We start from the raw sequence: 11,547 nt of genomic DNA, 5'->3' as shown, positions 1-11,547 counted from the left end.
GGCCGAGTCCCTGCTATAAAGGGATCAAGCCTGCCCACGTATTCCACATGAGAAAGTAAAATACACAAGCACCCTTATCAAAAGTGACCTTTAATAGGAGGTAAAAAGGTCAGTGGAGCAGTCCGTTTTAAAAGTCTCATTGCTCCAGAAGCTACAAGGATGAAATCAAAGCCTTCTCCCTTCCAGGAGCCCAAAGTTGCACCAGGTCCACACCTAGGTAAAAGAGCCTCTCCAGAACAGGGAGTCACTGCACAGGAGTCCACCTTGAGAGCAGTAGCAGCAGCTCATACTACTCCCCACACTTCCTCAAAGGCAGTAGTAATTTTAGCACATGTCAGGGCAGCAGAGAGGGGATAGTTGCTGATGGAGACCATCTTTTCTGTGTAGTCAACGTTGACCTAGAGGAAGAGAGAGAAAAAAAAAAAAAAAACCCACAAAAAACACAAGCTGCAAGTTTTCATAGAATCAGAGAATGGTTAGGGCTGGAAGGGACCTTCAAAGGTCATCTAGTCCAACCCCCCTGCAAGGAACAGGGATATCTCCAACTAGATCAGGTTGCTCAGGGCCTCGTCCAACCTGGCCTTGAACGTCTCCAGGGATGGAGCATCCACCACCTCTCTGGGCAACCTGTTCCAGTGTTCTACAACTCTCAAGTGTTTTCACTTAGTCCCATCTATCTCCGTTGGTTGGAGAGGCACAGCGTTTCTCCAAGGTTGAACATAGCCACGATAAAACGTGGCAGGACAACTGCCAGCCCCTACTAGTGCCCCCTCGCAGGAGGGAGAAAAGTCCCAAGTGTTGCAGCATTGGGCCTTTTTTTGACAAGCCTACCTGGGGGGGCCGGGGAAGGGGAGGTGGGCCAGGGGCAACCAAGCAAAAAAGAGCAGGAGAAAAAAACCCCCACACTGAAATCTCTGCTGATAAAAAGATTTTTACAACTCCAGGTGAGGGATACGTGCACTTACCGAACCGTGGGCAAAAGCTCCCACGACAACGGCAACTGGCTCCGCTGCAGGAACCAGTTCACGCAGATCTGAGACCTTTGGAACTGCAAAAGAGGTACCTATCTTCATACAGCCCACAGGGAGATGATCGCTGACGGGATTTTTAATCACCTACAGAAAGCAGGAAGTTAATAGGGATGTAGAGGTAAGAGACCCCACCACACGGCTATGTGGCCGTGGTTTGTCAAAAAAGAAAAAAAAAAAAATCATTCCTACATACTGCAAAGGAGGAATGTTGCAACATTTCCTGCGAATAGTCCAAGATCATTTACCTTCAACAATTTCTGAGGCCCATCAGCTGCTCGAACGCTGAGTTTATGCAGCAACTGAACTGACAAGAGAAGAAAATTAGTTAATCTGTCTGTTCTTCTGCCAGAGGAATCCTATCCTCTAACTAGTGAGTGGAGCTGAAGTAGACAAAAAAAGTATTTTAATTTAAGAGTTCCCAGCGTCTTCTATAGTGGTCCTAAAAAGTACCACTCAAGTTATTTTGCTGCTAGCAGCCTCGTGCAGGCACTCTCCACCGCACTAAGGAATGCAGAGTTGGACTGTGCACCCTGGAATTCACAAAAAAGACACTTTCATTTCTCTGCTCTTTTCTCACTTTCACATTTTTTTAAGGTTGGTGCAGCTTTTTCACTCTTCCCAAAATTCTTTCACTCTTTCACCACCTTCCTGCATCATTCTGTGGCTGGTATAAAGTTCGAATCGCTCACCCATGAGACCACAGAATCGATCGAAAGTTCTTGGGATCCTAGTTTGAGGATTGACTTCGATTAGAACATTCTTCTGGGTGTGGATATAAACCTGCAGGAGACCAGCCCGGTTCAGCGGGCTGTCCATGAGCATCAGGAGACTCTGAAACAGGAAAACAAGCAGCAGTGGAAATCAAAAAGGTGGAAGGGAGAGGATTCTTGGAAAAAGCGAGGGATACACCCCGGGAATGCGGCAGGCGCTGGTGTTGACACAAAAAGGAGCTCATGGCCGCGCCAGCTCTGCTGTAACGCTGCCAGAAGGCAACCCCGTATCCAAATAAAAGAGAATTCCTAAACTTCCGAACCGCTTAGCGCGTAAAATCCACACTCGCCCCCGTTCCACGAGCGGACCCTCGCCCCCCCCGCCCCATCGGTACCTGGTGGGCGATGTCGGGCCGCACCTCGCCGGGGTCCCGGCCGCTCCGCAGCAGCAGCGCCTTGTGCTTGTCGCAGTTGAGGAGCTCGAACGTCTTCCCCACCTACGGCCAGAGAACGGACGGGTGGGTCCGGGCGCCGACGGGACGGGACGGCCCGACCCCCCCCGGCCCGACGCGGCGCCGCCGCTCTCCGCCCGCACCTTCACGGTCTCCAGACTCGCCCCCTCCAGCACCACCAAGAGCCGCCTCTGCCTGCGGGGCCGCTTCGTCCGCAGCGAAACCTCTTCATCCACCTCCTCCTCCTCCTCACGTGGCCGCGCGGGCGACGCCATTTCGCTACCGCGGCCCCGGGCCCCCGTCACGGGGGCGCGCCCGGGATCTCGCTCCGGCCGGACCCGCTTCCGGAGAGCGGCGTCGGGGCGGGACGGGGCGGCGTTCCCTCCCGCGCCAAGGTTTCCCACCGGAGCGTCTTAGCGGCGGCATCTTTCCGGTGTCCTTCCCGGCGCGGAGCGCAGCGCGGCGCGGCGCGGCCATGGCGCAGAACCTGAAGGACCTGGCGGGGCGGCTGCCGGCCGGGCCCCGCGGCGTCGGCACCGCGCTCAAGCTGCTGCTGGGCGCCGGTGCTGTGGCCTACGGCGTCCGTGAGTCCGTCTTCATCGGTGAGTCGTGTCCCCCCCCGCCCCCCGTCCCCGGTTCCCCCGCGCCGCCGCGTTGACCGCGCCCCCGATCCCCCAGTGCCCCCGATCTCCCGGTGCCCCCCGTCCCCCCGCGCCCCTGGTTCCCCCGCGCCGCCGCGCTGACCGCTCCCCCGGACCCCCCCCCCCCCGGTGCCCTCGATCTCCCGGTGCCCCCGATCCCCCCGCGCCCCCGGTTTTCTCCTGCCGCCGCGCCGACTGCCATCCCGCTCCCCCCCGGTGCCCCCGGTCCCCCCCCGGTTCCCCAGCGCCGCCGCGCTGACCGCGCCTCCGGTCCCCCCCGATGCCCCCGGTCCCCCCGCGTCCTCGATCTCCCGGTGCCCCCGGTTCCGCCGCGCTGACCGCGCCCCCGGTCTCCCGTGGTCTCCCCGATCCCCCCCGGTCCCCCCGATCTCCCGGTTCCCCCGGTCCCCCGATGCCCCCGCGCTGACCGCGCCCCTTCTCCCCGCAGTGGAAGGCGGCCAGCGGGCCATCTTCTTCAACCGCATCGGCGGCGTGCAGCAGGACACCATCCTCGCCGAGGGGCTGCACTTCAGGTAGGGCGCAGCCCCCCCACCCCGAGCCCGGCCCCGGCCGCGCTCTCCTCCTCCGCTCCCCGCCTAACGCCTCCCGCTCCTCGCAGGATCCCCTGGTTCCAGTATCCCATCATCTACGACATCCGAGCCCGCCCGCGGAAAATCTCCTCTCCCACTGGCTCCAAAGGTGAGAGCGGCAGCACGCAGCCGCGGGAGGGAGCGGGGGTCCGCACACGGCGCTGACCCCCACCCCCCCCGGGTCCTTTATCTCCCCTTCAGACTTGCAGATGGTGAACATCTCGCTGCGCGTCCTCACGCGCCCCAACGCCGCGGAGCTGCCCAGTATGTACCAGCGCCTGGGGCTGGACTACGAGGAGCGAGTCCTGCCGTCCATCGTCAACGAAGTGCTGAAGAGCGTGGTGGCCAAGTTCAACGCCTCGCAGCTCATCACCCAGAGAGCCCAGGTGAGCTCTGCTGCGGGAGAACCGCGCTCGGATTGCAAAGATGCAGCTGAACTGCGGGTGGGGGGCCTACAGGAAAGCTGGAGAGGGGCTTTGGACAAGGGTGTGGAGTGTTAGGACACAGGGCAATGGCTTTAAACTGAAAGAGGGGAGGTTTCGATGAGATATAAGGAAGAAATTCTTCCTTTTGAGGGTGGTGAGGCACTGGCACAGGTTGCCCAGAGAAGCTGTGGCTGCCCCATCCCTGGAAGCATTCAAGGCCAGGTTGGATGAGGCTTTGGGCAATCTGGTGTAGTGGAGGGTGTCCCTGCCCATGGCAGGGGGGTTGGAACTGGATGATCTTTGAGGTCCCTTCCAACCCAAACCATTCCATGATTCTATGAAATGGGGAATGTTTTAACAGATGAAGGAGAAATATATTAGGCTGGTAGATGGTGCATCCAAACAGAAAGGGCATGGAACTGTGTCCCACTTACAGTTTGATTCCAATACGGGTACAAACGGTAACTGGTTTCTAAGACAAAAAAATGGATTCATTGATACATAGAGTGCAAAACTGCACCGTAACATAACAGTGGGGAGTGAGAGCTGGTTTATATCATAGCCCACAGGCAACAGTACGACTGGCTTTAAAAAAAATTATTACCTGGCCCTTGGTGGGTCTCAGAAGAGCTGTCAGCAAATTAAACAGTTTTAGAGGATGTAAAAAGCGAAGCGGTTGAGCAGTTAACAAAACAATAAACTTTCAGCGATGGATGCAGAAGGGCAGCAAATATTTCTGTTTAGAAAAAGATTAGAGGGTGATCGGGGAGGGTGTTGCAAAACAATAGAAATATTTAGCTTAAAAAAGCCTATACCTGAAATTCTGTGCTCGGATCGTTTGATTGCCAGGGATTCTGGGGGTGTCCGTCACCTCTCGCCGCTTGAGGGAGAGAGAAGTTGGTGCTTCTTTTAAAAGGCTTTAGAGGAGATCCTGCTGAAGAGAATAAGGTGTTAGAAAGATGAAATGCAAAGTGTTTCCTAACTCATTGATGATCCATGATAAAAAAGCCAAGAGTAGAGCTGAGCACCTGGGTCCTGTTGTGAGAACTGATCCATAACAGGGACTTCCAGGGTTTTGTGCTACGCCACGTGGTGCGCGCCGAAGGGATTTGTTCAGGATCTTGTGGAAAGGGAGGGTGTGACAGCAGAGAAACGACGTCTGCAAGGGATGTAGGTTTATGGGAAGCAAAGAAGAGTTACCTATCTCTGAAATTTTGGAACAAACTGACTTGAATTTGCCGCCTTGTCGTGTATTTATCTGGTATTCCATACCCTGAAGTGGTGCATATGGAAGCAGTTGATAATCAGAAGAAAATGAGGTGGCTTTACGTAATTTTGTGCTTGCAGTTCACTCAGTAAAGGGTTCTGGCATCATTTTAGATTTCTGCTCCGAAACAGCTGCAATAAAAGTAAAATCAAATGCTGGACTGGTCAAGGATGTGGTACTTCAGCAATAATTTCTGTTTAAGTCAATATTCCGTGCAGGACTTGTCAGCCTGCCTGGAAAAGATACTGGCAAGTTAAAGTTAACTCTGAAATGAGTAGAATAAATGAAAATATCTACGAAAAAACGCTCATGCAAAGACACTAAAAAAAAAAGGAATAGCTACAGTAATTAAGAGACGTAGTGCGCCTGCAGTGCGTAGCGGTGGGGCGTAGTAATTTTTATTTTCTTAAGCTGAACACAAATACGAGCAGGCAGTCAAACTGCAAAGAGTGGCAAATTCCAGATGGAGAAGGAAATACTTACTGGCAAAACACGTAGGAGCTGTGGAATTAGGTGTGATAAGGTGTGAAAGCAAAATAACTTTCAAGTTCTTTGATTTTTGCTCTATTAATTGTATGGTATAGTTAAGTAATAACCATAAATAAGCTGTAATATGGTTTTGAAAATGCAAAAATAATGTTTTTGAAAATTATTTAGAGCCGAGTATTTTTATTTAGAGTATTTTTGTGTGCGTGGGAAGGCAGAAACAGCCTGTGTTCAGTGCTCTTTTTGTTGCTGTGTTTGTGTTTCAGGTGTCTCTGCTCATCAGGCGAGAACTGACGGAGCGAGCCAAGGATTTCAGCCTCATCCTGGATGATGTGGCTATCACGGAGCTTAGTTTCAGTCGGGAATACACAGCAGCTGTGGAGGCTAAGCAAGTGGGTGAGTCCAGTTTATTCCTGGAAAGTCTTTCCATTGAATTATTAAAGAAGGAAGCAGAATTTGGGCTAGCGTGTCACTGCTCTTGCACTGATGCAGTTAAAATCTCTCCTTAATAATGGAGCTCAGTAGGTTGTTGCCCAGGTATTATCAGAAAACTTGGGAACATAGCTAATGAAGAAGAAGAAGTTGCCCAGAGAAGTTGTGGATGCCCCATCCCTGGAGGTGTTCCATGCCAGGTTGGATGAGGCTTTGGGCAACCTGGTGTAGTGGAGGGTGTCCCTGCCCATGGCAGGGGGGTTGGAACTGGATGATCTTTGAGGTTCCTTCCAACCCAAACCATTCTATGATTCTATAATGGGATAGACCATCAGTGGGACTGAGTTCCCAAGGCTGTAGAGTTCCTCCTCAGGTGGGCTCTTTCACTTACTATGGGGATTATGTTTAGAGGGTCTGGATGCTTTGGTTTTATTTAAGAAAAAGAGGAGTACACTTGGAAAAATTTCTTATTTGTGGGTATGGCCCCAGAATGCCATCAGTTCTTTGGGAAGCGGAGCCCCTGGGCCTCAGCTGTAGGCTTCTGGTGGAGAGCTCAGAAAATGGGATCTGCTTCCAATGCTTTTGGCTGTTTTCCTCTGCAGCCCAGCAAGAGGCACAGCGCGCACAGTTCCTGGTGGAGAAGGCCAAGCAGGAGCAGAAGCAGAAGATTGTTCAGGCTGAAGGGGAAGCTACAGCTGCCAAGATGATATCCTGCTTTGGGAAATTTTGTGGGATGTGGCTTGTGAGCTTGACAGTCCTGAGAATCTGTCACAGTGGGCTCACGTTTGGGAGACTGTTACAAGATGATAGCTTCAGATAGGTCACTGTCATTTGTGGGGTTTTTTGTTTTCCCCTACAATTGGCTGGAGTGAGATTACAGGTCGGAGCAGAGGAGGCTGTGAGCCTTTACTCCTTATTGTAAGGTTTAACTTTTATTGGCCGTGTGTGACCATAATCCATGATGTTGTTCTTGGTTTGGGGAAGTAAAAATATTCCTGCCTGAAGGCCCAAGTTACTGGGATGGAGATTGCCTTTTTTTCCCCCCTAAGATGTTAGATGCCATGGCTTAGGAATTGTTCCTTGAGGGTAGGCAGCTTCTGTTAGCAGGTTTTTCCCTAACTTCTGCTCCGCTGTACCTCGGTGAAGCTCTCAGCAGGAATCCAGGCTACATCAAGCTACGGAAGATCCGAGCTGCTCAAAACATCTCAAAAACGGTGAGCTTTGAACCACCTTTGTCCTTCTGCGGTCCTCGTGCTGTCCTCCCAGCCCAGTGGCCACGTGATGAATTTAAGGCGAATGTGACCTGCCCTGTCCTGGTCTTTGTTCCTGCCCAGTCCTTCTCTGCTCAAACAGAGCTTAAGGTTTGGCTTGCAGCGAGCTGCAGGTAGATACGAGGTTAGGAGACCGTGCCCTGCGTGTCACAAGGCCAGATCCACATCAGATTCCATCACCCGCACCCAGCTGCAGCCACCAAAAGCTCCTGGTTTTCTGCAGGCTGAGAAAAGGGGACAGATAAGCGTGGGATCAAAGGTCTCTCGGACAGAGAGACGGCGTGAGCGCTTCTTTTAGAAGGTCTGATGGCCCTGGGATGGCAAGTCAGGAAGTTATGGAGTTGTTTTGGGGAATTGCCTTGATTGAACTGAGATTTTAAGTGAACACAAGCAAGTGCTGCATCTGGAGGAGGGGGGGTAGAGTCTTTATTAGTGCTGTTCCTCCATGGGCATCCGTGCTCTTCTCCTTTGGGCCATCCCTGTAATGGATTTCTTTTCCAGATTGCTGCCTCACAAAACCGTGTGTATCTCACAGCAGATAACTTGGTGCTGAACCTGCAGGACGAGGGATTCACCAGGTAAAGGGGCCAGGTGGCTCTCGGGGGTGGCTTTACCTGGGCTCTCCCTGTGAAGCTGATCCTTTTTCTGGAGCTCCCTCAGAATCTCTTCTCTGACAGGAGCCTAATGTCAAATGACACAGCCAAGTAGGGAGCAGTCTGTCTTACTGTGAAAAATCGATGTTTTTGTTAAATCTAATTAATTTACTCTTGTTTTTCTTCCTTTTTTTTTTCCCCTTACTGCATCTCCCGACTCACAGAGGAAGGTAAGGCGCCGGACTTCATTTTGGTCCTTTTGTTGGTCCTTGGAACAAGGGTGTTGGTGTTTGCCTGGTGCCTGAGACGTTCCTGGCTTGGGCTTTTCTGGCCACAGGAAGTTCATGCCATCTCTACCTCCGTTCCCGTTTGTGATGTGAAGCTTGAAGCCCTTCCTCGCAGGGGCCACGCAAACACGTACATCAAGTAGGAGATGCTCAGTAATGGGAGCTCTGTGTGTGTCCTGTAAGGAACCTGGCATGGGGGAGGCAGGAGTAACTGAGGAGCATCCTCTGATCTGCCTTGTGCATTCAGGGCATCCTTCCTTAACGGCAAAGAGGGCTATAAGAGGGCAGTTAAGGTGGTTGTAGCAATTTGTGTTGCTTTGGGGTAATGATCTCTAGGAAAGATGCTCCAAAAGCTTTCCAGCCCATGCTAGAAAGCCCCGTTCCTTGCTTTCAGAACTGGCAGGAGTTTGGTTGCTTTGCCTCATGTGACCAGTGTTTACTGGACAAGGCAGTGCTAAAAGCTGAGATTTCTTAGAATCAAGAAAGGAAGCCAGAGCTGGTTTCTTTTCTGTGGGATCTCTGGTTGTAAGATTCTTCTCCCTTAGCTCTGACCAGACTCTGTCTTACTCATCCCAGAAGGCTTAAGGGGTTTTGAGAAAAGTACCTACTAGGGAGGACTTGAAGTCCAGATCCCTTGGGTCTGGACACCCCACACCCCCACGTCTGCAGCGAGGGTCTGGTTCAGCTTTGCTTGTGTGTTCTGGACTAATGGTTCACTTCTGCCTCCCTTTCAGTGACAGTCTCCTCCTCAAACAAGGGAAGAAATGAAAGAAACAAAAGCCTCCTAGAACCAGTGCCGCTGACCAGCAGAAGATACCAGTGAGGAGCTTTGAACTCCCTCCACTACCGGTGTTCGCCCTCACTTTGTTATTCCAGTAGCCAGATATGGTTCCCATGCCCCTGCTCCATCTGTGGTGATCCAGTTATGGGGTGGGCTCTGCCACTGGGCAGCTGTAATCTCTTCCTCACCCCACCAATTCAAACTGGGGGAGGGGGCAAGGGTGCTTACTCCTATTAGCCCCTGTGGATATAGTAATTCACCTCTAATCTTCATTAATTTTTGGATTTCTGTAGAGTAAAATCAGAGGTTTTATTTTTGGCCAAGCGAGGGAGTTCTGCTGCCATCAGCACCAGGCTTTTTTCTAGTAAATTTTGTTTCTCTTTCACTCTTGATCTCAAGAGAACCTGAGACTGAATTCAGGAAAATGTCATTCATTGGGTGCCCGTCACTGCTGGAATATCTATTTGTGTCACTGTCTGCTCAGTGATTCTTTCAAACATTTGTAAAAATTAAAATCCCCCAAATTTATTCTGTGTCTAAGGGTGCTTACTGCTGGGAAAAGAGGTTCTTTTCCGCAGGGGGAGGGGGAACAGGGCTTTTATTTGGTTGAAAACAGAATCAGGGTGGGGAGGGGGAAGGAGCAAGGGAAATAAGGGATGAGCTGGTGTGGGTGCTCGTACAGCTTCACGGGTGATGAAGGCCAGTTTCTTGGCTGCCTATGGATGCTAGAGGTGAGCGTAGGTTTAGCTGCTTGTCCATGTCACAGCAGCATGTTTGTTGCACCTTGGTTTTTTTTCCTGACCAAAAGTGTAAGAGAAATCTTCTTCCACTGACTAAACTCTTCTGTGCTTGGATTTCAGAGGCAAAAATCTTGTCTGCTTCAGGGGCGAGCTTCTTCCCTGTCTCACTGGGCTGCTCTCTACTTGATTTAAGACTTGGAGATTTCATGGAATCATAGAATATCCCGAGTTGGAAGGGACCCACAAGGATCATTGAGCCCAACTCCTCACTGCCTGCAGGGCAGCTTAAAAGTTGGAGGTGAGGCTACTGGAGGTGAGGCTGAGTACAGTGGGACCATCGCTTCTTTTGGCCAGTTGGCTATGCTGTGCCTGATGCACCCCAGGGTAATGTTGGCCATTTGGTCTGCCAGGGCACATTGGTGACTCATGGAGCTCACCACCAACCAAAATACTCAGCTCCCTTTCTGCAGGGCTGCGCTCCAGCCTCTTGTGCCCTGGTCTATACGTATATCCAGGATTACACCATTCCAGGGGCAGCATCTGGCATTGGTCCTTGTTAAATTTCATATGGTTGGTGCTTACAAGCTATTAGAAGCTACGTGGAACGGCGTTTAGAGCACGCCTTCTCTCTTCTACCCCTTCTCTGACCTGGATTTGTGCTCTAATGGAGAGGAGAGAGCCCAGGCTTAGGGTCCCCACACCAAAGCAGGGTGTGGACTTTTAAATTGTTGGGAAGGGCACTGGTTGTGCGAGTCCCTCAACGCCATCATCTTCCCACGCAGGGCCTCGACGTGGCTCAGACCAGACAAAATTCCCCGTCCCACATTGCCGAGCGTTCTTGGTCGGGGTCCTGGGTCGCCCTGTGAATTTTAACTCGGGCTTCTCCCTAAGTGGGACCGAGCTCTTCGTGCCATCAGGCCTAACCAGGTCCCAGTCCAGGACACCCAAGAATGTTTTTCTTTGCGTAGCAAATGCCCACAGCCTCAGCAGTACCTGTACATCAAGGGTTCCCCAGCACGTTCTCTGCGGTCCAGGTCAACTGCCACAGGAACGTTCAGGTCTGTGCTCTTGAGCTGTGGTTTTATCCAAACTCCCTCAGCGTTCTCCCAAATGGTTCCGGGGTACAGTTCACAGGCTGGGACTTACTTTTAACTGGCAAGACTTTAAAAACCATGCTGAGTACCATTCCACCACCACCAAGGACAGGCTCCAGCACTAAGGAATGTTCTCTGGCATTCATAAGATTACATAAACAGTGGTGGGAAGGGACCTCTGGAGGTCTGTAGTCCAGGCTGCTGCCGCATGTGGCACCATTACCAGCACTAGGTCAGATCAACTGTGGCTTTGTCCATTCAAGTATTGAAAAACTGCAAGGACAGAGGCATCTCTGAGCATCTGTGTGAATCCCGTCCGATGAAAATAGACTTAGCGTTCAACCTGACCCTTCCAAGCTGCAACTTAGGACCGTTGCCTCTGGTTTTTATTATCTGTCGCTACCATCGTCTTCGTACCACCACTCTGTGTAGTTGTGGATGGAGTAGCTTACCCCTTGGCCTCCTCTGTACCAGACCAAACAAGCCATCTCCCTGGGCCCCTCCTTGTAGGTGACCGATCACCATCTGTGAAACCAGTGTGCCCACGCTCTGGTCTACCTTCTCTGTAGAGATGAAGTTTCCTTTCTACCAGGTGGTCCCGAGGCAGGAGCAGTTGGGCAGCCTGTAGGACTTCACCCTCCAGCTCAGGATGGGTACAACCAAAGACAGATGAGACAGACAAAAAAAAAAACCCACACTCATGATTTGGAGGCATGAGGACCACTTTTCCAAAATTTAAGTGCAAAA

The 11,547-nt window shown here is 51.8% G+C and overlaps 2 protein-coding genes across 2 annotated transcripts; one reads left to right on the top strand and one right to left on the bottom strand.

Moving 5' to 3' along the window:
• Positions 1-77: 77 nt before the first annotated feature.
• EMG1 (EMG1 N1-specific pseudouridine methyltransferase) lies at positions 78-2,468 on the bottom strand. Its single transcript, XM_086613296.1, has 6 exons — positions 2,337-2,468; positions 2,137-2,238; positions 1,721-1,862; positions 1,277-1,335; positions 966-1,115; positions 78-398 (listed from the first exon to the last, which is right to left on the bottom strand). The coding sequence occupies exons 1-6, from the start codon at positions 2,466-2,468 to the stop codon at positions 285-287; spliced, it is 699 nt and encodes a 232-aa protein (XP_086469422.1). The 3' UTR covers positions 78-284.
• A 200-nt stretch (positions 2,469-2,668) lies between these two features.
• PHB2 (prohibitin 2) lies at positions 2,669-9,494 on the top strand. The gene is made up of 10 exons (XM_086616731.1): positions 2,669-2,795; positions 3,283-3,367; positions 3,454-3,533; positions 3,626-3,810; positions 5,869-5,998; positions 6,637-6,740; positions 7,171-7,248; positions 7,807-7,883; positions 8,123-8,128; positions 8,920-9,494. The coding sequence occupies exons 1-10, from the start codon at positions 2,669-2,671 to the stop codon at positions 8,951-8,953; spliced, it is 906 nt and encodes a 301-aa protein (XP_086472857.1). The 3' UTR covers positions 8,954-9,494.
• The last annotated feature ends 2,053 nt before the right edge of the window (positions 9,495-11,547 follow it).

The sequence above is a fragment of the Tauraco erythrolophus genome, chromosome 1 (genome assembly GCF_009769465.1).
Source record: "Tauraco erythrolophus isolate bTauEry1 chromosome 1, bTauEry1.pri, whole genome shotgun sequence".
Taxonomy (NCBI): Eukaryota; Metazoa; Chordata; class Aves; order Musophagiformes; family Musophagidae; genus Tauraco; species Tauraco erythrolophus.
This window is presented reverse-complemented; position numbering and strand designations above follow the sequence as displayed.

Excerpts from the sequence above, each read along its gene's own strand:
- EMG1 (XM_086613296.1), bottom strand. The coding sequence starts at position 2,468 with ATGGCGTCGCCCGCGCGGCCACGTGAGGAGGAGGAGGAGGTGGATGAA. Across the intron at positions 1,116-1,276 it reads GGCCTCAGAAATTGTTGAAG|GTGATTAAAAATCCCGTCAG; the intron begins GTAAATGATCTT and ends TGCTTTCTGTAG. Across the intron at positions 399-965 it reads GAGCTTTTGCCCACGGTTCG|GTCAACGTTGACTACACAGA; the intron begins GTAAGTGCACGT and ends CTCTTCCTCTAG.
- PHB2 (XM_086616731.1), top strand. The coding sequence starts at position 2,669 with ATGGCGCAGAACCTGAAGGACCTGGCGGGGCGGCTGCCGGCCGGGCCC. Across the intron at positions 2,796-3,282 it reads CCGTGAGTCCGTCTTCATCG|TGGAAGGCGGCCAGCGGGCC; the intron begins GTGAGTCGTGTC and ends TTCTCCCCGCAG. Across the intron at positions 5,999-6,636 it reads TGTGGAGGCTAAGCAAGTGG|CCCAGCAAGAGGCACAGCGC; the intron begins GTGAGTCCAGTT and ends TTTCCTCTGCAG.